This window comes from Nymphaea colorata, chromosome 11 (genome assembly GCF_008831285.2).
Source record: "Nymphaea colorata isolate Beijing-Zhang1983 chromosome 11, ASM883128v2, whole genome shotgun sequence".
NCBI lineage: Eukaryota > Viridiplantae > Streptophyta > Magnoliopsida > Nymphaeales > Nymphaeaceae > Nymphaea > Nymphaea colorata.
The window spans coordinates 16,562,234-16,589,756 of NC_045148.1; the positions used below are offsets into that span (position 1 = coordinate 16,562,234).

A 27,523-nucleotide genomic window follows, 5' to 3' on the forward strand; every position below is an offset into this window, starting at 1 on the left:
AATATGAATGAATGAAAGTCTATATCATACCATATCTGAATCTGGCTTTAAAGCTCACAGGCTGAATCCAATCAATCAGTATCTGGCTTTTAAGTCCATGTTTGAATATGAGACTCATTTCTAAATATATAATTGAATCCAAGCTGCATTACGATAGGAGTATATATTTCAGTCTTTACTATTACCTTATAACCTGAAATCTTTACTATTACCTTATAACCTGATTTGGGTAACTAGTTTATTGGAATTAGTATTTTTGTTACAAAAACTTTGAAAAAAGTTGGTTGACTGAGAAGAAAAAAGGCTTTAGGAAGTGGGGAAAATTTGTTGGCTGAGGTGCATAAAAGTGCAAAACTGCTTATGAATGATGCCTCCCATTATTGGAACAGAAGAAGACAATAAGCATTCACTTCTTTGCTTTTCTTTCTAGCCAGTTTCTAAAAAATTGCACAAGTTTAGAGTGCAATCTCAAGAACAGGAAACAAGTAGGTGACAAAGGAAAACCCATCTCATCATCTATGTCTATCAAGGGAGAACCACAAAAAATAGTCCTGCACTTTTTTAATATTTGAAATTCATGACATCTCATCACCCAGTGATATTCGCAAGTTGCTCCCGTTAAATGGGGAGCCCTTGCTTTAATATATATATATATATATATACACGCACACATTGAAATCTGCCAGCTGTTGGATGTTACTAGGTAGGTAGATAAAAGTATATTGCTGAAAGTATCATAAACCATTGATAAAATTGCCATAAACCGTAGCTAATACTTAATTTTGTGTCTTCAAAAATTAAGTGGAGATTAAGAACAGGAGTGACATGGGTTTCTGAGTACGAATTTAATTTCTTATGAATAAGTATGTGTTGAGAGTGCCAAGGTACACACTGGCGGCCACTATCCGTCAGCAATTCATACGCCCACGGAATTTATCTGAACGGTTCTGCAACTGTTGATATAGGAAACGAGAACAGCTCTGGGGCGTCAACAACGGCCGCTGTTGGCAAAACCAAAAAATGTTGTAGTGAGTCGATGTTGTTAACTTTAAAATTCTGTGGACTTTTTTTTTTTCTGTATTTTCCAAAAAATCCATAATGTAAAAGTCAAATTCTTACCAAAACAGGATAATGATAGAAGGAAATATCGATGTTTAGCCAAATTTCAGAAGGAACATTGAGAATCCATACTGTTCACATCAGGGGCGGAGCCAAGATTTTCTTGAGGGGTGGGCCGACAGTCTAACCTCTACATTCGAGTAGGGCCAAACTGAATTCAAATCCAAAAAATACATGACGTAATTAAAATTTTTTATTTTTTTCAATGTAATTTTTTTTCCATTGGCCGGGGTGGGGCCATGGCTTAAGTGCCCCCCCCCTCCACCACCCCTGGTACACATGGTGTGCTTCTGCATATGTATGTGTGTGTGAAGCAGCTTGATACCGGTTTTGGTTTGGTTTCGGTTTCCAGTTCCCAACCAAAGTACAAAGAAAAGATGAACAAGTAGGTGCACTCCAACCCGAAAGCAAGATGAACAAGTGAATTAACTCTGGTTCAGCAACTGAATCTTGGGCACAATTAGATGAAGGAGGTTAAGTAAGTTAACCTAATTTTATAGGGCAAACAGGCCATGGGCTTGAGTGGATTTGATCAAATATATCTAAAGTCAATCATGACATGAGATCGATGATGGAAAAGTCTGGCACAAGGTATTTGGCGCTCTGGAAGGAACCAATTATTGATAGATGCAAGTTATGTCCATTAAATCTGACCAATGTATCTATTCTGCAAATGGTTAGTTTCTGCTGTTAGTAGATTTGCAACTTTAGGTAATGTCTCGCCTAATTTGAAGTTGTAAGGATTTTGAGATTAGGTTGACCAATTGCATTCTCAAAGAGCTGCTTATTAACAGAAAATATTATTTTTTGATTTAAAATGATAACGGCATAATGCATCTGGGTGGTAAGTTGGCTCACATAAAAGGGATTCATTGTTTGAACCCTCTCGTTGCTGTTTCATTCCCGGATGTTACTCATCTAACTTGCAAATGATGGCAAGTGCAATACTTGAGTTGAAGCTGCACCGTAGGTTCACTTAAGCCCCGAAGCAACCCTATAACCTGAAAAAAGTATTAATCATTTTATTTAAAAAACTGTTTGCATGATCGCGGACACCATGATGGTCGTGTTCTAGTGGTCTGCCTTCATTCATCTACACCAGCGACCCGGCAAGGAACAATTTCTTCGCAGTGCCTCTCTCCAGTGGTAAAGTCACATGGTGGCAAGTGTGGGAAAGTTTGTTAATTTTATGTTAATGCTTTGACATATTTGATTGTCATATATATATATATTTTGAATAGTGTCTCTCTCTAGACAAGAAGCATAATAGACGTGCCATCATCTACAGGCCATTCCTCTGCCACTCGTCGAGAGTTTATCTCAGAAGTAGAATGCCCATTTATTAACTTTTAAGAGTTGAATCATTATTTGCTCAAATATTAAACTCTTTTTATATTTTTTCTGCACCAACCATGTGAATCAGTTCTAAAGATGAGATTTCAAAATAGGAAAATTTTAAATGTGAAAACATCACATCCTTTTACACTTCTAGACGACTTTTATATTTTGAAGTCTCTTCATATCCTGTTCCGTTGTCAATGGAAGACGATGACTTCTACACATCGGAATTCTACCCTCATGGTTGGAAAAAACAAGTTCAAGGCTGGTGTTCGTGGGTCTAAGATCACAACCTTCTTCTTCTTCTTCTTCTTCTTCTGCTGCTGCTGATGCTTCTAACTTTTTTATCTTTTATTCTTCTATTGTCAACAAGATAATGTGACACAATCAACCAGTTCTCTCGTTGCCATGAGGTTGGTTTCCTTGTATAAGATAAACTTATTTAGTGATGCGATATAGAACCCCATAGAACGTCTTATAATTTCATAGACATTTGATTTCCAAGATATTTGAACTCAATATATGTAAAAATTCAGAAATGCTATTTTTTGCTTGATATTAGATCCTATCTTTAGGGAAATCCAAGAACTAGAGAAATTAATGCATGTAAAGATGCCAAAGATTCATGATTCATGTTGATGGCTTGTACCATATGGGCAAAAGAGGCCAGTCGAAATGATAGGAAGAAGCACAAACTGGCAACATAATAAATCTTTATAGCTGGAATCCATTATACATATACATGTTAGAGACTAATTTCCATGTGCATGTTCTGTATTCTTCATGGAGAAAGAAGGAAGCAAGGCAACGTTTTGATGGAGAAGCAAAGAGCACAGGGACTTAAAATCCAACTCTGAGTTTGAATCCGTTTGACCGGATCTGGAAAAAAGATTTAGATCCAATCACCAATCTTATTTGAAGTTGTTATGCAATTTTGCAGCCATGTTTCAAATTTGAGTTTAATAGATGTCGATTCTTACGCTGGCTGGTTGTACCTGATTTTGGTTTTAAAAATGGGGTCTGGATCTGGATATGATTGCATCGGTTAAATTGATGTGATAAAGGGTGGACCAGACCCGAATCCAAGTCGTTCACATCCCTAACAATAATTTCGGAAATCATTAAATTAAGAGAATTTAGGGAAAATAAAGAAACGCACAAGGAAAAGAAGGAGAATTTTAATATCCTCAATTTGAACTCAACTAACTACAAAAAAAAAGTTCGGCTATTTAGAAACAAGAGGAAATACGATGAATTCAACTAAACAAAATACTGGTCTTAGGTAATTGACAACTTCATCCTTGCTTAATTACTATTACTATTACCAAATTGATACTGGAACCTATTGATACTGAGCTTGGACCTTATGACATCGATCGTCATTCTAGGTTTCTATGTTACAGTATCTCGTTATACATCTTTGGCAGCAGGACACTAGTTATGAAATTTCAATTTTTGAGGAGCATCAATATCTAAATGAATAAAATACATGAAATATCAATATGAAAACAGAAATTTTTTTGTGGGTCCGTGGGGGCAATTTCCCACACGGTTCCCACACCTGCCTCCGCCTCTGTAGAGCTCTTACTAATGAGTGAGTGGAATGCTTGTGACCTTTTTCATTAGTATTAGCAGGAAACCACACTTTCGAATAATAGACTGACTTGAAATGTTGAAGGTTTAATGTCCCATGACTAATTATAAGTGGTTCTATAGGAATTTGAACTCTAACTTGTCCTCTGACGGCCAAAGCTCGATAGGGCACAAAACCACTTGAGGCTAGAGCATTTGCTGCGGTTAATGAGGATATCAAGCTTTTGCCGGCGCTTAATATGTGTGGGGAATGTGTGCTTTTTGTATCACGCCAGGGTGATCGTCACTGAATCTCGTGACTGTAATTGTTTCGCGGACGAAATGCGTAATTGACACTGAACGTCCTCATCTGTGATGGTTTTCCAATGCAACAAAATGTCGAATGAGTGCCAAGGATTCGATGACTATTAGACAACGCAACTGATTAGCATTACTTGGCGGCCCAGCAGTGAATGCGATCCTTGATGCAACATTTATATTGTCACATGACAGCATTTACTTTGCGTTAATAACATATTTTTACACGATCCTACTTATATTAGGTTTTTGAAAATTGTTAAGTGTCGAAACATTTTCTCTCGCTAGCATATTATACGCGACATTTTTTGTCTCCGTCTTTAGAATTGCGCTACTATAATAATTTTTGTCACTTAAAACCAAGGTGTAATGATGCTAAATCTAACTTAGCGTTTGTCAGTGAAAGTACCTACTTATTCTTTTATAAATAAATAAACAGCAAACACTCACAATTATAGAAATAGAAATTCAACTTATGGCAGGATCTGATGTAGTGATATGCACCCACCCATGTTCATTCTCTTCTTGGCACCGCCTGTCTGTGCCTCTGTAACAAAAAAAAAGAAAGAAAAGAAAACAGGAGTAGCAAATCGGTATTGCAGAGACATCTCAAATTGTTGAAGTATTAAGTAAAATTGATCTTGTTGAATATCGTAGGTTGGCTGTGTTAGTGAATATGGTCACGTCTCAAACTGTCTGTGGAGTTATACAAATGCTTCTCCAGTTCAAGCCTAACTAGATTGTCATCCTGTGGGTCTACATAAATACTTCTCCAGTTCATATTTAACTAGATTGCCTTCATTTGCATATTGATGGACAAAAACTGGTGCTATGCTCTGCAGTAAGATGCTTGATTGTGTATAGCTTTACTAACAATGTTTGATCCCACTGACAGTCCCGTTAGGGGGCAGCATTCATCAAGCAACTTGGTCAGCCACAGGTGAGTACTTGCAACTGGACTCATGCTTCCCTGGCTTGGCCAACTCAGTCTTCATCAAGCCTCATACTTCATTGATGACATGAAATTACATCTTCAACAGATGCCGTGGACTTTATTGGAGCCACCATGGAGCAGAAAACCCATGTCGACAATGTTCATAGAGGAACATGGCCACCTTCACAACTGTACAGCAGAACAACCATGTCAATGATGGTCTTAAGAGGAACACGACCAAGAAAAAATTGCTGCTTCAGGTCAGAATTTTCATTAGACTGTGTCCTCTGTTACCGATGGTACTATTCCCTTTGCTTCAAAAGGATCTCCAACACAAATTGATTAGAATTACTTAAAACATTTGTCTGCAGTGCAAAACATAGGCCCTGATTCGACCAAAACTTCATGTTTATGCGAACACAATAACTTCAGATTCCGCGTTCAGGTTGCATTAGTGAATACAGAAGGCATAATGTTATTTTCTGCCAGCCAGTCTTACAACATTAGTTGAAGAGATTTCCCTAAATCAAAGTTAAAAATGCATTTAATAGGAAGGTCTCCATTGAACTTAGCCTAATGCAAATCTGAGTGCATTCTTAGAATCTCAATGTGGCTGGTTGAAGGGCTGGATTTCCCAAATGCTAAGCGCATCACAATGGCAGGTCAATCATCTGTAAATAGCTGAAACCAAGTCTCATTTCCATGAACATTTCAGATAAAAGAAAAAAGGGAAGGCAGGCTATCTTAGACAGTATCTCACATAAATGACAGTTTTTGTTGCCACCATCTCCCTGTCTATAATTGTGCCACCATTGGAATATTAGAACTAGACCTATTTCAACTGTTTGTGTACAGCAGCTTAAACCTAGTTACAGAAAGTACTTAACTTGGTTTCAATGACAACCCTAATCCCAGTTATAAACCGAGTTTAAATGACAAACTCAATCTAGAAAAAGGCTACTTGGTCTGGAGCATGTTTGGGTGATGCAAATTGGGTCTAGAGAAAACTGAGATTCAAAAAGAAAGCTCAACTTTTCGTGATGGATTAGATGGTCTAACTTTCTCTCTTAATGCTTAAGAGTTAAGACTTACAACAAAATGCTACCCAAGTTTTGTCCAGTCAGTTTTCTGGCCAAATTTTCAAATTTTAAATGTTTAGATATCAAGAATATTGAAGCTTCCATTGTTTTAGGTAACATTAAAAAAAAGTAGCAGTTAAATTGGCCATTTTTCAGACCACTCTCCGGCTAGAAAATGGGCTATAACATGGCTTAGCACCAGGACATGAATTTTTATTTAAATTAATTTTGATTTTTATGGGATATAAAAACAAAAATAGGTTTAAGCATGCATTTGTGAAGTTTCTTTCTTCTGCATCCCATTCTCTACTTCTAGTTTTCCATCGTTAGTGATCATACTTTTCTTAATTTGAGAAAAACCGCATCTAAGCCTCCCCAGATTTAGGGCCCATTTGGATGAAATATAACAAGTTTGAGTACAAAGATCAGTTACAGAGAGGTACCTTGGTTTGAAGAAAACTTCGTTTCAGAATGAAAGCTCAATTTCTCAGAATGGATTAAAGGTTTTTTTCTTGTCTTCGTTAAGTTTATTAAATTCTCATAACCTTTGTTTGTCATTACCCAAGCAAGAACTATGTTACATAAAGCGAAAACCAAGTGTAATCAGAACAAAGAAAACTTGGTTTTCGCTTTTCAATTACAGTTAGAAAATAAACCAACTCTAACAAAGCCGGCTAAAACCTAAGATTTGTTCATTTGGTCACCCATGTTAGATGGAAAACAGCTTTTTCCAAGTCACCAAAGAATGGGTGGTTGCTTGTGAAGTTCCTTACAGGAATGTTCCAAACTTCAAGATCTCAAACTCCTTTCCTGCGCTATATGCTTCTCCCACACGGTTTGCTTTTTCGCACCTTTTGGCTGCACAGTCCCAGCCATGATGGACAACCTGCCAAACGAAGGATTCTTCAACTCCAAGCAATCAAAATGCCATGAACAAAAACAACATGAGCGGAAAACAATCTTCTGCAACTGAGTCCTTCTTTTGATGTCAAAATGAACTCTGATTTCGACGTCGATTTCGGCAGAATTTTTGGATCACATGAAGCGAATGGTACACTAGATATTGACTTAAATCAAGAGGTCCTGGAGAAAATGGCGCTTCTAGTACTAGCCAACAGGAGTTCTCGGTTGTTCCAGAGTTGTTCCGCTGGAGGCAGTAACAGTTCAGTTTGATTTAAGCAGATCAGACTGTACAAATTAAGCTGAAAATATAGAAACCAAACTGTTTTTCAAAAGAACAAAATACCTCTCAAAGGAGTCCAATGAGAGAAAGAAAGTGAGAAGCAAACCAGCTTTCTAAACAAGAACACTTGTCTCATTCGAAGAGTGTTTCAGACTTTTAGTCTCTTAATAAACAGCTTAGCTTCCATTTGATCTGCCTCTTGATGAGAGAAAAACTGTCAAGTGGGTCGCTTGCCTTATTATAATGCGAACGCAAGAGGAAGAAAACCTTAAAATGGTGGGACTGAAGCAGTTGAAGTTAGCAGTAGTTATTTACCAAATGAATCCACTCATCGGAGCTTAATCATTGTAAGTTTTATAAACTCACCTTGCCAGAGGTGAATATTCATTATACTATATCTTAAGGGGCGCTTGTTGGTTTAGAATTTTGATTCAAGAATGAAAATTCTATAATCATAATTTCTACTCAAACTGTTATGGAATCAAATTTACAGGTTTCAGTTTCCTAATTCCAAAAACAAAATACTCTGTTTGTTTAACACTTTTAATTTCTTAAAAGATGAACATTTTGATTTTAAAATTTCATAACGCCCCTTAATTAGTAATTTTTAAGGTGACATTTTTTAATTCAGCGATAAATCGATCAATATAATTGGTGTCATTTTCCCATTTATCTAGAGCGATGTCAATGTACTACTTGGAATTCTTTGTAGAAATCTAATCAGTTTGGTTAGGTTGGAACGGTAAAGAGAGAAAATGTGCATGCCTGTATTAATTTGCTTGTAAACATGACTTGTGGATCGACATCCGAAAGGACGCACAAACACAGGCGTGCAGCATTGAAAATCTTGGGTTTGAACTGTTGCTACGGAACCTACATATTACTAAGCCCACCCCGGATCTAATGTAATCCAGATCTGGATTGGAATCAAATTTGGACTTGGATTCTAATGCTATATTCATTCAGCATCTATATGACTGTTGGTTGATCTGATGTTGACGACCGAAACTGGCTCCATCGACTAGTCAAATGGAAATTGACTGCCACCAAAGATGAACGAATAGAATGCAGGCAAATTAAGTCTCAGAAAGTAACAGGAATCAAAGAAGAAGAAATCTGGACTAAAGTTAACTGAAGGTATTGAAAGACAATGATAAGAAAGAAAAGAGCACCGAAGCTTTATCTACTGATCAAGAAAGGGTGCTCTAAAAGGGTATAGCATAATTGGTTAGATAAGCAGCTTTAGAGAAAACACGTTTTCTGTTCAATTCTTATCTATGTTACTCCCCTATACTGTAAACATATACTGTAATTTACAGTAGGATTGCGATCTTCTAGTTGATCACTTTTTGGTTAGAAGGCTTAGCACGCACGAATCGCAAGGCTAGAAGCCTAGAAGCTTTCACCCTCTTAAAAGATTCCAGCATTGTAAATAGGCTTTCAACCTCTGGAAAGCATTCCATTATTGTAACCACAGTGATAACGGTAGAGTCCAAAGAAAGGAGAAGAGAATCCCTTGTTACCATCTTTACCATGCAATTAGTTTTATTAATTTGTTTACCTCTTTAAGAGTGTTCAAAGCCACAAGTTGTCAGCATAAATTACTTTTCCTGTTCTATTCATTAAAGCGAGGCAGGAATCAATGTTATGAACATGACATATAAGTTGATGGTCCACATTGTTGTGACACTGTTTATTTCTTGAACTAAAAAGCAAGATAATGTGTTCCTAAAGGGGTTATTTGGTTATCCAAACAGTAACAAACTTCCATGAATCTGTCCTAAATATAAAGGCCATATTCATAAAAACATTAGTGCATAATGTTCTATAAATTATGAAAACAGCTTATTATTGTTCCTGTCACCAAGCGGCTCCGCCTGGCACCTACAAGAATCGAACTAATAACTGAGCCTCTACAAATCATTAGTCCAATCAGCTACGCCAAAACCTTTATCAACCAGCAGAAAGGCATTAAAGAACTTTTGCTGCCCCAAAGAAGGCATCAAACTCTTGTCCTTTTCTAAGTACTTGACAATATAAATTGATGACTCAATATGTACGAAGATGGTTGTAGCAATTTTTATAAGAAGTAATTATTTTTTCCGATAGCAATTGTTAAGCAATTGAAAATTGCTTAGATATAATACCCGTACATTGCTTTTTCTATAGAAAATTTGAGGTCAGGTAGGTTCCTGCTAGTCTATGCCAAATACAAAATCATCCTGGATAGTTACCTCTTGGTTTTCTTCATCTTAAGTGGGTGTCTCTGTTTGATTAGCTCATATCTGATGTGCGAGGATTTTAATTTATTTGAAATTGTGATTTATGATCGAGCTTTCATTTCTGATCTTAGATCTTTTAATTCTGTAAAGGCAGCGGCATGTGGATTTCAAATGTTGAGCTTAGGTTGACTTAAAATCCTTAGATTGATGAAATATGATTTTAGAATCAATCTTCATTTGTAATCTTTAGTTTGATAAATCATGGAGTTTGGCATGGATTTCTTACCACATTCATTAACAAACAAAGCCGACTTAATCGACAGCACTACTAGTGGCGGAGGTACATGTGGGCTGGTAGGGCAATTGCCCATTCCTGTTTTGTTTATTAGTTTTTATATTTTGGTGCCCTTTAAACTTAAAATTAAATTACTTCATTATTTTTCTTTATTTAAAATTAAATTATTAGTAACTTTAGTGGAAAATTTCTAACCTGGCCACTGAATGGTGAGCGGCTGAACGCTTCTTAGATAAACTTTAACATCGTCCAAGATGTAAGGGTTGTTTGGATGACACACTCAAAAAACTTGGTTTTGTGAAAACATCAGTTTTATAAACTTGGTTTGGATGTTTGGATGACAAGTAAAAAACTTGGTTTATAAGCAAAAATAAGTCTTACTTCAAAAACCTCGGAGAAGCAAGTTATTCAGGCCCTTTATGAAAACCAAGTTTTGGCAAAACTCAATTTTAATGTCATCCAATCATTCTTGAAATGGTGTTTTTGGACAAAACCAGGTTTTGTCTCTCAAAAAACCTGGTTTTAAGTTGTCATGCAACCCCTTTAATGTGGCAATAACGAGCAGATCAAACTAATGTAGCGGAAGTGAGCCTTCCTCTTTAAGAACATTTTTCATGGGCACCCACTGAAAGATTTCACTGAAAAGAAAACTTTAGAACAGCATTTCACCGGTTTGGTTTAAGTGCTATTCATTTAGTACAATAACTTTCGAAATATTTCAAAATTATTAAACATTCTTCAGAAGGCATTTGATAAAAAAGAAAAAAAAAAGTATTTATCCTGATAATCTATTCAATTTTTACTCACAAAACGTCCGATTCTTTTTGCTGTCTTAAAAAGTTCTTCTCTTTTCCTTTTTACTCCGTCAAACGCCGCATGAAGTAGGAAAAATATGAAACTGGGTAAAACAAGCACATACTGCACCGCGGCAAAACGATACGTGGGTCCTTCCACCCATGAAAAAGATTCTGAATTAAGTTTTGGAACCGTTCATCTCAAGATGGACGCGGCAAGCAAGTTTTCTTGGACAGTAGACCCCAGATCCGCCCTCGGTTTCTCCTCCCCATTGAACGCGGAATGCATGGTCGCCCGGGTGAAATGAACTCCCCATTTCTCCGTTTAAAGGTCGTCCATTTTCCTGCCACCTTCCCCTGTACCTTCGTTTCTCCTAACGCCCTTCTCGAATGGTCTGTCCCCCTCTTTTAATTCACCCTTTAGGCTTAACTACCAATTTCAATCAACTTTATTGCACCAAGCCTGATTTGGGTTCTTGGTGTTTCCGTCTCATTTTTTGTCTCCTTTGATTTCTGGTCTTTTCTTTTGGGCTTGGTTGCTCAATCTTGGGTTCTTGCTGACTTCTCGTGTCTGTCGTTCGATTTCTGGAAAAAAGAAACTTGGGTGTTCTTGCATGGAGTTGGGGGCCTGGCGATTCACAGATTTTGGAACGTTTTGGTGCTGATTTCGTGGTGTTGTGATTTAGTTCTTAATTTTGTTTAGCAGTTGAAAAGAAAGGATATCTTGAAGTCAGGATTTGGGTGATCGGCAGCCATGATTCAGTTGCTATATACGCTTCTGGTGGGCGAGGGGTTTGTGGTGTTGCTCCTGATTCTGAAAAACCCCATGAGAAAGCTTGTGACTATGTGCTTGGACAGGATAAAGCGCGGCCGTGGTCCCGTCGTCGTTAAGACGCTCGTCGGCGTGTTGTTTGTCTTGATGGTGGCGAGCCTTCATAGTATTTTCAAGATCCATAGGCGTTCGGATGAGTTTGGCTCGATCACGCCCACGGATCAGGTTCTTGTGAGCAGGCTTATGTTGGAGGCCTCTCTGATGGGTAATTTCCTGTCCCACTTTTCTTGGTTATGATCTGAATCAGACAACCATTTATTGGGTCATTAACATACGTTGTGTTTTTTGTTGACTATTAGTGACTTCTCTGATCCTTCATCTGAATCATTCTGATAGCCTGCGGCAAGATCCTCTAGATCTCTAGTTATGCATTTATGGTTCTGCTTAAATGGAATTCATGTGCTATAATCGTCAGAGCAATCCACGGAATCGGTGATATTTCAGTCCCTTCCGCGGCTATGTTTTATTAGTACCAGTGGTATCTATTTCGTTTTTTATCTCACATTGCGCTTGCTGATAGGAAGTTCGTTCATGATTCGAAAATTAAACAGAAGCTGATGTATTTTCTCGAACAAGAAAATGAATCACTCAATTTTTTTTTCACCCACAATTCTTTGCTGTCAAGCATCAAGAACTCGTACCCTCATAACAAGAGGTCGTATAAGTTCTAGTGTCCAGAACAGTAGCTAGGTTCGTTATATTTGGTACTGATGCCTTAAACAATCTCTATCAATCACTACTAAGTTTTTGGATTTTAAGAACATGGTTTTGAGAATTAATGTTGGTACTTATATGTTCAGTGTTCTTAGTTTTTTTTTTCAATCCTTATTTCAAAAGCTTGACCAGGTAGCACCTCTTCACTGAAATACGTTTAGCAGGAAAAAGAAAAAGAAAAAATCACTTGGCATATCTAAAAGTAATTAACAGATATGACAAATGGCTATCCTAGCTTATAACCATTAGAACATGTTTGCTTTTAGTTTGATATATTTGCTACCAGTACGTAGACACCCAAAAGAACTATTCTGTGAGTAATGAATCTGATGTGTGTACATCTAATGCTGGTCATGCATCTCAAACGTTCTCCTCCAATATTCATATATCCCCTAGGGTGTTTATCATCTTCTTGACTTCTTGTTACTTGAGAAGAGTGGCGCTAGATCTTCTGGATCCAAGTACTATGGTAACATTACAATTTCAGCTATTTTATGAATAACCACCCGTTTGGTGATCCACTGATATTTCCTTCGGTAATATTCTTTCTCCAAGTTGATTAGATCTGATTACCATTCTGGAGCAACAAAAATGCAGGACAGTTGTTTTGTGATTATGCGGTGTTGTGTCAAACACCACCGGATTGTGGATGGCCTTTTCCTGTAATGTCATTCCATAGTTTTGAGCTGCTTGTAGAATTTCATGAAGATTGAGGAAAGATTATCTGGCTTTGATGAGGCAATGTTTGAAAATATCTCTCTAACACAAAACCTAGCTAGATGTGTTTTACATGTTTTCTTTTATTTATCACACTGCAACTCCTTTTGATCCATAAAATATTATGGATTAATTCTAGGGGTACTGATAGCAATGATTTTGATATGAGTAGATTCAGTGCAAGGATGATACCTTTTGCTGCCCATCCTCATAACAATTGACAAGTATCAATCTTACCTTGTCCTCATGTCTGTGCAGGGTTTTGCATCTTCCTTACATTGATGATTGACCGCATGCACCACTATATAAGGGAATTACGGATGATGAGGAAGACTATTGAACCTCTGAAGATGCAAAGCAGAAGCTCTGAGGAATGGAAGAATGGTGGGTCAACGGTCAGTGAATTGGAGAAGGAAATATCTTCTTTGAAGGAGAAGGTGAATCATCTGGAAGCAGTAGCTGAGGCGAAGGACAAGGATGCAAAAGCTGCAGAAGCAAATGCTTTAGCTATGAAGAAACAGTCTGAGGGATTCCTCCTTGAATACGATCGCCTTCTGGAGGATAACCAAAACCTCCGTAGCCAACTGGAATCATTTGAAAGAAAATCGTCCTTCTCGGATGCCAAAAAGAATTCATAGTTACACTTGTTAGCTTCCCTTTGAATAATCAAATCTGAGAGCTGTGATTTTGTCTGATTTCCTCATCTTATTGGTTGCAAGCATGACTTTTATTTTCACAACTAGCAACCATGATTACTTTAGTGTGAATTTTCAGGTTTGTCATCTGAAGTTGGATTTGTACATTCTAATGAGATGTTATCAATAATTCATCTGTGTGTAACACAAGCTTTGTTGTTGTCGTGGAGATATCCACATTTACGTCGTTTACATATTCAGCAGCTGTTTATAGCTGGTATCAGTACCATTTCCATGCTCAAGACGCCTAGAATTGTCCCAATTTCATCAGAACATGCAAGCGAGATGTCACCTGCAAAGAATGTAGTTATGATGGCCTGCAAAGAAAGGAAGCAGGAGATGTCTTTTTACACTAGAGATTTCATTCTCATCCACATCTGGACTGTACCATCGCAATTACTGATTGCAGCACAGGCGAAGATCTGTCCAACTCCAGCTCCATCCGTTCAACACGGGCCCCCGGTAACGTGGTACCATGTATTCCTGGAAAAACTAAAGCACTGAAGATCTGTCCGTGTCGTTGTTTCTTATTTTTGTTGTAATGGTACTTTTTAAGGTTTTGGTACTTATGCTGTACCTAATTCGACTCTAAATTTCTTCATGATCATCATTTAAATCTGAGCCATAATGTAAACTCTACTTGCAACTCTAACTTCAACGTTGAGAAATTTCCATAGGCCATAGGCACGGGTGTGTTGTCAATAAGAACATTTTCTACCTGGCCTGTGTATTTGATTTTCAGAGGAAGATGTAGTTCTGTCATCTCTGGGGGTAAACTGGTCGGATCTGCTTAACCCTAGTTTGTCTCCCAAACAAAGAAGACCTTCAAACCACCAGTTTACAACATGATTCACCGGTTTAAATATTCTAATAGTGTTGCAATGTTGTTCACATCACAAAATAAGTCTATTCTTAGGTTTCAAACTCAGACTTGTTTTCGAGTGAAAGAACCTTCAAAAGTCGGATGAACAACATAAAAAATTGTGAAGTTTTTTATTACATCAAGACACCCCCACGTATATATTAAGAGAAATAGAGAAATTGGTATGTCCAAACTGTTTATGTTTTTGGTTAAGAGACAAATGCAGCTTAGAATAGATAAATTAATGTGTTTTTTGGTGTAATCTAATATTATAGATGTGGCTCGAAACACGTATTAAGACTGGCCACTTTCAAATTAGGTGTGCTTTTTTAAGCCATAAACAAATCAATGGCTTTCATAGCACCAATAATGAGGTAAAAAAAGTTCAAATTTCTTGCAGAATCAACTTAAACCAAAAGCATGTTTTCTCATAAATAAGTGGCGTGAGAGACATTAGCATGCTTTGTTAAGTTAACAAGCGTCTTTAAGTGTGTAATTTGATATGGTAAAAATATACAAACTTTTCAAAAAACTTGGTTAACTGTATACTTTTCACTTAACCACCCGTTTCTTATGGAATAAAGTTCTTGAACAGCTAGTGATACTCACCATTTGCCTCTTGTTGGTTGACATGAACAGGCATATTTTATATCCAATGCTTCTATATTTTGAAAATATTCAAAATTCGGATTCAAATATGAAAGTAAAAATCAGATTTGGATTGGATCCAAATTGTGAAATTGGACTTTTTATTCAAATATGACTTTTTTTTCGTATTTGAATCGAAAAATCTGAATAACCAAAAAAACGGATATGGTTAAGAATACATCTGGTTCAAATCCGATCCGATCTGTTAGGTAAAAACCTGACACCTATCGTCCATCTATACAATGCGGGTAGACGTAAGAGAATCCAAGACACAGATGATTAAGACCGCGGGCTACGCTTGATGCAATTTTCTTTTTCAACTTGTAATGTACACATATATACAAGAGAGAAAATCACTGTACTACTAAGCTTATTTAGACATCATAAATTAGATATGCACAATTGCTTTTCGCAAACCTGGATGTTCCGGTGCCAGGCACAAGCGCCTACAAGACAATGTAATGCTACAAAGCTGAAGTCGAATATGTACTGGAAGACATACTGTTTTCTTTGGTTGCATATGTACACCTAGCCTTGTTACTTCCACACTTTAACTGCACCATCCCTGCTGCTTGATATCAGTAGTCTCTGGTTTAACTTGACAGAAGCCAAAGATAGTACGGCATCACGGTGGCAACCTGCAGAATCTGTTGCGGCAGCAGCAAGCAGAGTTTTCGTCACTAGCTTTGGTGCTACATTTAATTTGTTAGTTTCCTGAAATATGTGAACATGAGTCAAATAAATTTCAAGGCCTGATAGGAATATTACTCTCAAACGCTAAAACAGTCAGATTCTATTGCTTACCTGCACAACTTGCACATCGAAACAAGACCTTGTATCATAGTACTCGTCTTTGGCTGTAGAATTTGTTGAGGGACCACAGACACAATAGCTACGGTCCGGGCTGCAGGAGAAACGATGGATAAACAATTGAGATAATAATCTCAGGACAGCTTGAGAATGGAAAGAAAGGGTGCAAGTTCAGGTTAATAGTAGGCCAGAGAAAGAAACCTGCAATGATCCCAGAGTCGAATCTTGAGATCGGTGCCGCCAGTCAACAGATCACCTCCCACTAAAGGAAGTAAGGAACGGATACCAGGCCAGCGTGCGGGAGGTTCATTCAACTCTACGACTCTGTACTTTTTATTGAAGTTTTGCCTTGAATCCAGTTTAAGGTTGGACTTGCTTGATGGTCTGGCTAAAGCCCAGGGAATTTCAGAATTATCACCACTGACACCACTATTTGCTAATCGAAATACCTATGAAACAAAATACAGAGAGAAGAATCAGAGCAACAGCAAAAAGCAAATTAGTACTTGAACAATACAAAGAAACAACTGGATGATGTCGTAAGCACCTGATGGCAACTTCCGTTCTCTGCATTCCACAAAGATACCTCATTACATCCTGCAGCAACATAAACTAATGGCCTTGACGTGGCTGACAAAGGTGCAGTTAATGGAGGAATAAGAAGACACATCTTCTCGATAGGACAAACAGCAGGATATTGCCATGAATTGACAGGCAGGAGAAACCTTACATCCCAAAGAGTAAGCACACCACGAGAGGACCCAGATACAAACCAATTCCCACAAGTGTCAGTCACAAGAGATGACACATATCCCTCTTCGGGGGTAGATTTTAGAGTCCATGAATCAGTATTTGCTCTCACATCCCACAGATGGATCCCACAACCACGAGTGCTATAGAGAACAAGCAAACTGGGACTACCATCCGTGGAGTAATTGGACAGGTTCAGGACAGCACCTTCATCAGTTTCTTGTCTCTTGATATCACTGATGCCCAAATACCTCTCAATACTGCCAGAACCTTTTGAGACTTGATCTACAGCAAACACATGAATAGTTCCATCGCTTGCTCCTACAGCAACTTGCGGTCCACCATGCAGCATGGTAGCACATAATGCCCGACTTCCATCCAAAGAATAAGTCAATCTGGATCTAAAGGATATATCCTTTTCCAATTTTCGTGTATCCCAAACCTTCACACATGAATCATCTGACGCACTGATGAAAAAGCTATGGTCATTTGATATAGCAATATCATTAACAGCAGAATGGTGCTCCTGAAGATGTGCCATCAGAACACCACGGGGCCTCCATCCAACATCAGTAACTGATGAAGCTCTCGCAAAATAGGGTGTCCCAGCTAAGTCTGCGATTGGACTTACATCCCCTATGCCAACAGCCGGTTGATTATATTTCAGTGTCCCAGATATGTTAGTATCTTTCAGCCGTCCAGACAAGTTCGCTATTTCATCTTTTTCATGACCTGCATCTGGTATGACCTTGAAAACTTGTTTACTGGCACTAGAACCATAGGAACCAGATACAAGTTTTGGTGCCAGGGAACTCGACAAAGTAAATGATCTATTCATTGAGTCCATCCAAGGCATGGTGGATGACAAACCTATTCCAAGAGAGCCCCATTGTGATGAAATCTCAGAACCGCTAGCCACAGCAGCCCCATCTGGGGGATGCTTATCAGCACAGAATGAATATAAAGGAATGCCTTCTGTTGGACCATCACAAATAAAACTATTACCTGTACTAACATGTGGAAGACTAAGACCTGAGAATTGCAACTTATCTGTGGTTGAAGCTTCTCTTACATCTAGACTACCAGACATACTGGACATGAGAGTTTCAACTGGTCTCAGCCTAGCCCCAGCCTCAATTTCTGGTCGAGCTCGTAGAACAGCAGTATGAATAGACTTGCTTCTCTGCAGCTCTAATGGCTGGCTAAGCCAGCCCCTTGTGGGGCTTCTTGCACCTTCAAATCCTTCAGGTCTCTTAATCAGAATGTCAGAATCAGAATCTCTTGTAAAAGAAGCTGAATTATACCATATCTTTCGCTGTCTCTCCAGCATGTCCGAAGTCCTGGTACTTTCTAACACTTCGTAAAATACTTGTCTGGTGACAGGAGACTTCAGACATGTATATAATGACTTTTCAGAAGCTAATGAAGCCGGCTGATTGCGCAAGAAGGGGAGTAAAATTGGAGAGAGATAAACGTAAGAGTCTACTTCTTCCAAGCATACACTACTAGCTGAAATAAATCCAACAGCTGACCTCCTGACCCATTCACTGGGATAGCATAACAGCGGTGAAGCCCTCTCTATCATATCAAGGAGAACCTTTTTCCTCAGGAACTTATGTCTGCAGAGAAGTGTCAGGCATTCCAATCCATTGACTATGACAGCTTCAAAGTTATCACTCAAAGCCTGCTCGATGTAAGGAAGAAGATATTCTTCCACACTTCTACGACCAACAAAGAAGCACACAAACACAATCTGCTCATAAAAAACTGCTCGTAGCTGGTCATCTCTATCATTTAAAAATGCAGGGAGGATAGGCAACAAGAAATCATTGCTCTGTCTCTTACCAAAGAAACAACATAAATTGCCAATGTCATGCAAAAGTGCCCTTCTAATGTTTGGTGTTTGCTTTGGCCCCATAACCAGTTCTTGCAGAACCTCACCAATAGACTTTCTCAATTGAACAAGCTGGGCATCATTACTTGAGTCCTGAATTTGTTCAAATGGTTCACTTATACTATTGCAAGTTGATGACTTCTTATTTTGCAAATCCAGGACAACAGCTGCATTCAACCTTTCTGAATGAACAAGAAACCTGAAAGCAGTGAGAGCAATCTTGGAAATGTTGCTAGCATAAGAAATTCGGACACTTTCCTCAGGATCATCTGGCAGCATGGACAACATAGGAAGGATGTACTCTGGAAAAATCTTCGCATCACTGGGAGGAAATTCATGAACAAGAGGCAAGATGTCACACAAAGACTGCAAAGCAGCACACCGCACAATTGCTGCTGTATCTGACAGCATTGCTATAATGTAAGGCAGCACATGTTGCAATCGGTCCTCATCATCAATGTACAGTGATGTATACTTCAAGAGCAATATCGCTGTCCTCCTCAGCTGTGGCAATTTTACACTCCGAATGCATGAACAAAGCAGCGAAGCAATAAGCACCATACCTTCACATTTTAGATTATGCTGAGGGCTGCCTAAGGGAGCAATACTTAAAGTGTTAGACTCACTGTTGCACCCAGCAAGCAACGTAGCCAAATCATTTTTAGCTATCTTTTTTAAATTTATGGATGTGATTTTCGTAAACCCCTTCTCAATTGTTTGGAACAGTTCACTTGAAGATTGCAGGTTATCCTTCACAGCATTTTGAAGAATGAACGAATTATTTTTCTCGTTTGAGTTACAAGATGCAGAAGAATGCACCTTATCCAGGGCAACCTTGCTATGAGGTTGACGAGTATTGTGTTCCACATCCTTCAAGAGAACACTGATTGTATTCACAAGCTGGGAATGAGAATCACCAAGCTTACGTTTCTCAAGCTCACCATTTTTCATACAATTATCCTTCGGCATTACACTATTGCTATCCCCACTTCTCATCTCCAAAAAAGATTCCTCAGATATTGTTGAGACTGGACTTCTGACATATGCAGGAATGTTTTCCCCACAAGAAGAGTTATTCGTCATTTGCTTATGTATCTCAGGAAAAGCACTTTGAGCCATTGCAACCTATCAGGAAAAGGATAAGTAATAGCTTAACACAGTTAATATCCCTTACCACCGAATGTGGGGGATCCCATTAATGGTTTAAACAAAAATGAATGCCTCTGTAGCAACACTTACCCTAGTATCTGAATCAAGTGGAACCAAGCAGGAAAAGAAGTCATGAAGAAGAGGAGAGAAGTAGCTCGGAAACACAACAGAGGAGTAGTTCTTCAGATAGCTTTCTGCAGTCAGTCGCAACTCTGGGTCCAACTGAATCATATGAAGAATCATTCTACGTATTCCAGTCTCTGGTATCTGCAGTTACAGGGTCACATAATGTCGATCACTATAGATCAAGAGCAACAATGGTATGTGACAACTACTCCAAGACAGATTTGTAACCAACCTTCTCCAAGTATGGTCCTGGATCATATTGACCTCTACGATAAGCAAGGAGCTGGGATAACTCAAAAAGTGGCTGACCCTCGAGAAAAAGCTCTGCAATAACACACCTGAAACAAGAAGGAGTCGACATGAAAAACGTTCAAATAATGAGACAAAAAGAGCTGCGGCAAGAATCAGGTAGACAAAACGCCATCCTAACATCAAAAGATTACTTCAACCACTAACGACTTCACAAAGTATCAAACATCATTACACAGCTACCCATTGTAAGTGAAGTTCTATAAAAACCAGTTGACAAACTTAGCAGGATCGAGCAAGTGAGGATGGCTGGTGCAATTCGGAGATCATGAAATTACAAACTTAGCAGGAGGTAGCACATTAGTATGGATGGTGCAATTTGGAAATCATGAAACTACTACCCCAGAGAGAAAATGTCCATAGATGGTTTCAAAGGTGCATCCTGTGAACTCTGAATCTCAGCTCCATGCTCAAAAAATCTCTGCAAAGAGGAAATCAAACTTCAGACCAGATCCGTTATCAGTTTCTCCAAGAAATAACTTTCAACTGGCCAAGGCAACGCAACAAACAAGGCAGAAGACCAGCCTCAAAAAAAGGAAAAAGCATTTGTACAAAAACAGAAAATATATTTTAGAACTTCCTACCAAAAAGTTTGTTGTCCAAGTGGTAATCTCAGGGTTTTCACATTTTAACTAGCTTCAGACATGGATGTTTCACTACGTTTGCAAGTATTATGTTCATTAGTTACCAATAGGCAATAATCCTGTTCATTATGCTTGACTATGATTACATGTATTAAGAATATAAGTTTGGCAATACGTATGGTACTATGATTGTGCTCATAAGTAGACTTTTGGTTCTAGTATATAAATATTGAGAATCGACCAAATTAGCCTCTCAAGGAGAACATTAGGGCCCTTAATCATCAAAACTGATCTCAGTCTAGGCTTCCTTTTTTGCCTTCTGCTATTCTACTCGTATTTTCCGAGCAAATAGAGGAGTCAAATCATATAGAAGCAAATACAATGCAAATAAACAGACAGCTTGAAACATTTCAAATAAAAGGTTTTAGTGTGCAAAACATACACAGGAAAGAAAAAACGAGATAATACTGCAGGGGGGAACTAATAGCATATATTTCCCTAAAATCCAGCTTAGACACTCATAAAGGAAAAATATAGATCTGCATGATCAAAAACATTCTTTACTTGGGCGCAGCGTGAGATGCTATCATATCTCCTAAGCCACATACATGGCCTCATATAGGGCTTGATCAGAATTTCCAGTACACAACTCCAATGGCTAAAAGAAAGCTACCCTAGATGTTCTCTAATAAAAAAAATCATTGTGTTCAAATGGATAAAACAAAAAGAAAGTAAACGAGAGAATTCCATAACCATTCACATGATGAGCTGTCTTCCCCAACTGATAACAGATGACTCATACAACCAAGATGCTTTAGCCTTCTGAAACCTGCTGCTATCTAGTATCTATGTGAATCCTCTCCAAACATATGAAAATCAGCACAGACTACTTCTCCATACCCTAAATGAACAAATAGATAGGATGCTCCAAAATTTTTAGTGTGCATGAGCACATATACACGCATGCTACTATGGAAATAAACACCATTGACAAATTGATCACTCAGTCCTTTATGATCTTTCAATGTCGAAATGCTGTTTCTTTTTCAGTCAATATATATAATATAACAGTCAAATGTTATCAAGAAAGAGAACATAATAATCATAGCATTCAGAACACAGATAACAGCTGCATTTGTAAATGTAAAAATAAGGACCTCTGGTGCCAAGTAACACCGTCTTCTTCCACCCGTATCAAAGAAAAATGAGAAGTCTGAGGGATCATCATCAGGTACATATGTAGGCTTGAATGAAGCAAAGTCCGCAAGGTAAACCCAATTCCAAGATGTCACCAAGACATTCTCACACTTGATATCACCTACAATTATAACCCATGGAAGAGTATTGGCATTTGAAATTCGATTACTTGATACCAAAAACATCTGTTGTCAGAAGCTTACCATGGCAGACACCATTTTCATGGCATTGCTTCACTGCACAAAGAAGCTGCACAGACAGCCACCTCACATGGGTATACCATGGAAAATCCTAGGAAAATAAAACGAAAGAAGTCCAGAACAACTTACTTGAAAAGCAATCCATTTCTTCTCAATCATACTGAGAAAGGGTCTGGTACTTAATCGGTCATGAAGGTTGCTGAAAAAGTACTGCCGAAGGAGATATGCAGCTTTATCTGTCTCGAGCCAGTACTGAAGAAAATAAAGAGTTTAGGTACTCATTATTCAACAGAACATGACTCACTGCCCTGGCAAAAATGGGTGCAATTTTGCTTACTTGAAAAGGCCAAACATGTGAGTGTTCAATACTGCGAAGAATCCCCCTGATCTCAGATAGCCTTCTTTCATACTCCTGCAATTGTTACTCCAGAGATTAATGTAGAAGACATTTCAAGTATATGACAGGTTTGAGAACATAGCAGATATTTATGGACGAAGTAGAGCATTATTTTGGAAAGTATAAAATCAATTAGGATGGGGAAAAAATGATAGAGAAAAAAAAAGGTGAAGATGGAACCTTGAGATCGATAAAATCTCCACGTTTAAAATAGACTTTAACAAGGACTAAACCCTCATCATGCTTGCACTGGATGGATTTGAAGAACCTCCCCCTCCCCAAGACCTCCTTCAAAACAAGATTATAGGAAGAGGGGAGATCATGAAGGTAATATTCTGATGCCGATACTTGGGTTGTTCTAGCAATTTTGTTACCCATCTCTCTTTCCTCTTCCTCTCTTTATATTTTGCTCCCAAGATTGGGGAGATAAAGTAGATCCCTGTTGTTGCTTTCCTGCATCTAACCTGCCATAGTCCAAGCATTACTAACCAAAAATTGCTAAGGTTATTGGGGATAATAAAAAATGTTTGGAACATCATTCTGGACCATTATATCAAATATCCAAAAAAAAAACTGAAATCAAGATCAAGATCACCATTTATAACACACATATAAGCAAAAAACCATGAAGAAGCAAAAGCGCAAAAAAACACCTTCACAAGAAAACTCAGAAAGATTTAAGTTAAAGCTAGGGCATACTGGGATGTAAAACCAGATATTTATGTTTCTTTTTAGTTACAGAGACTTTAAAATGCTTTACAACTCTGAAAGAAGAAGAAGAAAAAGAAGAAGGCCGACTTATATTTGGACCTCAAGGTGGATGGGTGCGGCTGCACTTAACAGGAAGAATAGAAAGACCTAAGATGTTCTCTTTTGCTGAAGACAAGTAATCTATTAACTAAGATTTGGCAAGTTGTGAAATTTTGCAAAGTCGATCTAAGCATTTCAGAATGGAGAAAAACATAAATTCCAGAAATAAGAATAAAAGAAACTAGCACAACAACCTGAGAACGATATACTTTACCCTTCCCTTTTCCACCCAGAAAAAGTACAAAGAATTCCAATGATAAGCGAGACCGTGAACTACTGATCAATGTCTACAAAACAGCATAATGGAATCCGTTGATGGACCTATACAATTGTATATAATCCTAGTTCCAATCTTATCAAGTGAAAAATAAGTTTGCTTCACATGATCAACTACCAAGTATCAAGTTTAACAACAATAAGCAGACAAACAGGCAAGGGAGATGGAGTTGGAAGGCGTAGATGAATAGGAGATGGGGATGATCCCTGGCCTCTGGAAAACACCGGCAGTGACCAACTATTCTCATGGGGAAAAATCATAGAGGGCTCAGTGGGAGACCTCCCGAAGGTGGAGGTAGAACTTACAGTGAAAGGACCAATGATTTCGATTTCACCTCAAGCTTATGAAAGGATGTCACAGGCATTTAGATAGATTTCAAGTGCAGGGCACTTTCACATTCCCTACATTGGATTATCGATTCACCTTTGATACCCTGCGAAAGCAATGGAGAGCATCGATAAACTCTAAATTTGTGATTGTTGGCAATGGTCACTTTATGATAGGGCTCAATTAGAGAATGAACTCTAGTCGTAAAAAAGGGCATGGAGAGTGGGAAGCTGGGTATTAATAGCAAGCCAATGGCTACCAAGAGAGGAGATAAAGATTGAAGAAGACCAAATGATCGAAATATGGCTCCAGCTTCCAAATATGTCAATTGAGCTCTAGAATGAGTACTCGTTTGTTGTGATTGCCAAGTCGCTTGAAGGAGTCTTTCTGAATGAAGATCCTTGCACCAACCACTAGGGGAAGCCCGAGTATGCGGATTCAAGTTAAAGTTCAGATTGAATTTAAGTCGGTTCCAGTGGTGAAACTCAGATGTGGAGGAAACAAGGTGATACCTCTAGAGATCATCTAGGAAGCAAGGGTTTCCTTATGATGCAAATGCAGTGCCCTCAACCACTCTGATGCCTCTTGTAGAATGGGGTTTGATGGCCAACAGAGAGACATTGCTGAGCAGTCAGCCACTCCACGGGAGAGGGTCGAGGTTGTGCAGAGACCAAAAGTGGGATGGTGTAATAAAGACATCAGAGAAGATGAAGGAAATACAATGCAGTCACATTCACCAGTAGGAGTCAGACCGTCTGCTGTGAGGAAGAAGTTGAGTTGGCTGGAAAAAATCCATGCTTGTAATAATATCAACTACATGTAATCACCAATGTCTCAAAAAAGGAGTGGGAGTGGTAAAGATGCAGTGATGCAATAAAGCTCAACGCCAGGTACACCGTTTTGGATGACACTCCAAAAACCTGGTTTTGGAGGTAAAACCGGGTATTGCCTCCAAAACCTGGTTTTGAGAGTGTTTGTATGACATGAAAATGTTGTTTTCTGAAAACCCAGTTTCTACAAAACAGAGTTTACATATGGTGATGAAAAACCTGGCCCCACCAGGTTTTCCATATAAAACTTGGGGGCATTTGGATGACACATTCAAATACTTGCATTTCACAAAACTTGGTTTTTTAATGAGTTTGAAAACCTAGTTTGTCTGTTTGCATGACAAGACAAAACCTTTCTACAATCAGCAGTTGTAATCCTTTCAAATTAGTATCCTTCTAACAAGATGTAGGAAACTAATGAATCACTTGCTCTTCCCAAGGAGAATTTGAATAACTTGGTCAAGAAGTGAAGGTATGGTTCCCTGAGGAAATGAGTTTATGTGTTCATCTGGTTCAATAGAAAGTCCTTCAAAATTGAGATGGACCCCCTTGTCATGGTTGGACTTTAGTAAGACAAGTGATATTGATTGGTTTTCTATTCACTTGATCTATATTCAGGCTTGTCCTATTCAATACCTTACTTTTCATTTCCAAACTTGCACTTTTTTTAGAGTTTGGACAAAGGGGGAACAAAGACCTGGAAAAATGAAGTACAGGTAAAACTCAACAATATAACGTTGTTCAAAAGTAAGTCAAGAGAACGAATTTTCTCAACAAAATGACCTGCGCATCACAACTTCTAGATCAAACTGTCTGGTCATGAGTATACCAAAAGTTATGGACAAGACCAGTTAACTACCATAGTATGGCTTTGCCAAGGATATATCATAAAGAGACAATTTATTGAGCAGCAACTGAACTGGAGGAAGATGTAGACAAATGGAGAAGTATGCCTTTTTTACCAAGTTATTGTGACTCAATGGATGTAGACAAATGGAGGCATATTAATTAACCGGTTACCAAAGAGTAGATCTAACCCAACAAAATCTGCATCAAGATATTGATATCAAAAACCCTCGAGGAATTTGGCAACTTTGTTCCCAACGCGCTGCCCTGCCTGGAATTTTTTCTTTGTTGCGTACCAGGGCAAGAGATGAGTGACAGCTCGTCCAGATTGTTCCAGACATTCACAGGGAAATTCCAATTGGTAGTTGCATTCATAGGAGGTCTATGGAACATCCTATTGATTGCAATTACACAGGAAGGGGCCTTGTTTAACAGTGATCCCAGAAAAATTGTAGTTCACATTCTTCCAACACTTGGGCCTTCTCTCTAAGTTTCCAACCAGCAAGAATTCGCAGACGCCAACAACGTAAGTTCACTTTATTAGAAACTAAGATGAAGAGCATGCCCCGATTCTAGAGAAAATTCCACGAATCATTGCACAAGAAGATAACATTTTGATAACACCACAAATAAAATCCAAAACAGCATAATCGTAGATCCGATAAAAAAGAAAAGGAGATTTGTACCTTTGTTTTCTTCTAGGGCAGCCCCCACAGAGAGAGAGAGAGAGGAGCTGTTCCTGAGGGTGGGCGTGAAAGTGGTGGGAAGTCGAAGCGCTTTGAGAAAACCCGCCAACCGCTAAAACGTCGATCACCCTGCCGCCAGTTGCTCCGCACGTCAACCTGGATGAAAACCAGGTCTTCACGAAACCGGCTTTCTGAAAAGCCCAGTTTCCTCGACATCCAAACGCCCTTGAAACAGGGCTTCGCTCCACAACCGATTTTTCAGCATGTATTCAAACACGTACCTCATTGAATCTGATGAAAAGGCTCCAATTTCATAATTATGTTGAACTTTAGTACATATGAATAAGTCTGTCACGATTCCCTTCTCAATCGATTACTTTAATATGCTCTTGAGGACAAAAAAAAAAAACTGAATTAGCGAGCGTGCCTTGCATCCTGCCTTTCATCTTTGATCTCTTAATTTATATTCTTTTCAGAATTTCGAAGCCAAGGACATATATATATATATATATATATATATATAAATATAATTTTTTCCTTAATTGGGGGACCAAAAAATTTGTCTGGCTATGTGGTTTTGATGTTGTCTCGATGTATGGCTTGTGTACTTTTCATACAGCCAAACAGGAGCCCTAGGTAATGAAAATAGGAATTTAGTTTTAGGGGCACTATCTTTTCTTTTATTTGTGTGTGTCATTATATATATATATATATATATATATATATATATATATATATATATATATATATATATATATATATATATATAATGACACACACAAATAAAAGAAAAGATAGTGCCCCTAAAACTAAATTCCTATTTTCATTACCTAGGGCTCACAAATAAATATATTTGCAAATGCAATATAATTATCATTAATATTTAATTAAATTTGTTTTTAATAAACACCATATTTGATCATCCAAAGAAAAACCAAGTTTTAAAAGGTGAAACCTAGGTTGTCAAAGCTCATTAAGAAACGCTAGTCATGCACGACGCCTGGTCTGA

General features: G+C 38.2%; 2 protein-coding genes across 2 annotated transcripts; one reads left to right on the plus strand and one right to left on the minus strand.

The window, feature by feature from the left end:
* Positions 1-11,099: 11,099 nt before the first annotated feature.
* On the plus strand, positions 11,100-13,962 carry LOC116264764 (uncharacterized). The gene is made up of 2 exons (XM_031645140.2): positions 11,100-11,891; positions 13,376-13,962. The coding sequence occupies exons 1-2, from the start codon at positions 11,609-11,611 to the stop codon at positions 13,753-13,755; spliced, it is 663 nt and encodes a 220-aa protein (XP_031501000.1). The 5' UTR covers positions 11,100-11,608; the 3' UTR covers positions 13,756-13,962.
* A 1,639-nt stretch (positions 13,963-15,601) lies between these two features.
* On the minus strand, positions 15,602-26,933 carry LOC116264084 (serine/threonine-protein kinase VPS15). Its single transcript, XM_031644043.2, has 13 exons — positions 26,515-26,933; positions 22,919-23,202; positions 22,679-22,753; positions 22,471-22,593; positions 22,345-22,390; positions 22,102-22,262; positions 20,702-20,781; positions 20,284-20,389; positions 20,016-20,192; positions 16,680-19,901; positions 16,334-16,581; positions 16,127-16,226; positions 15,602-16,036 (listed from the first exon to the last, which is right to left on the minus strand). Exons 2-13 carry the CDS (start codon positions 23,114-23,116, stop codon positions 15,860-15,862), a joined length of 4,713 nt encoding a protein of 1,570 aa, XP_031499903.1. The 5' UTR covers positions 23,117-23,202; positions 26,515-26,933; the 3' UTR covers positions 15,602-15,859.
* Positions 26,934-27,523: the final 590 nt, after the last annotated feature.

What these genes read in the sequence shown, in the direction of transcription:
- LOC116264764 (XM_031645140.2), top strand. Translation starts at nt 11,609, where the DNA reads ATGATTCAGTTGCTATATACGCTTCTGGTGGGCGAGGGGTTTGTGGTG. An exon ending in GTTGGAGGCCTCTCTGATGG is followed by an intron (nt 11,892 to 13,375) that starts GTAATTTCCTGT and finishes ATGTCTGTGCAG; the next exon opens with GGTTTTGCATCTTCCTTACA.
- LOC116264084 (XM_031644043.2), bottom strand. Translation starts at nt 23,116, where the DNA reads ATGGGTAACAAAATTGCTAGAACAACCCAAGTATCGGCATCAGAATAT. An exon ending in GAGATTTTATCGATCTCAAG is followed by an intron (nt 22,754 to 22,918) that starts GTTCCATCTTCA and finishes TAACAATTGCAG; the next exon opens with GAGTATGAAAGAAGGCTATC. An exon ending in AGAAATGGATTGCTTTTCAA is followed by an intron (nt 22,391 to 22,470) that starts GTAAGTTGTTCT and finishes CTGTCTGTGCAG; the next exon opens with CTTCTTTGTGCAGTGAAGCA.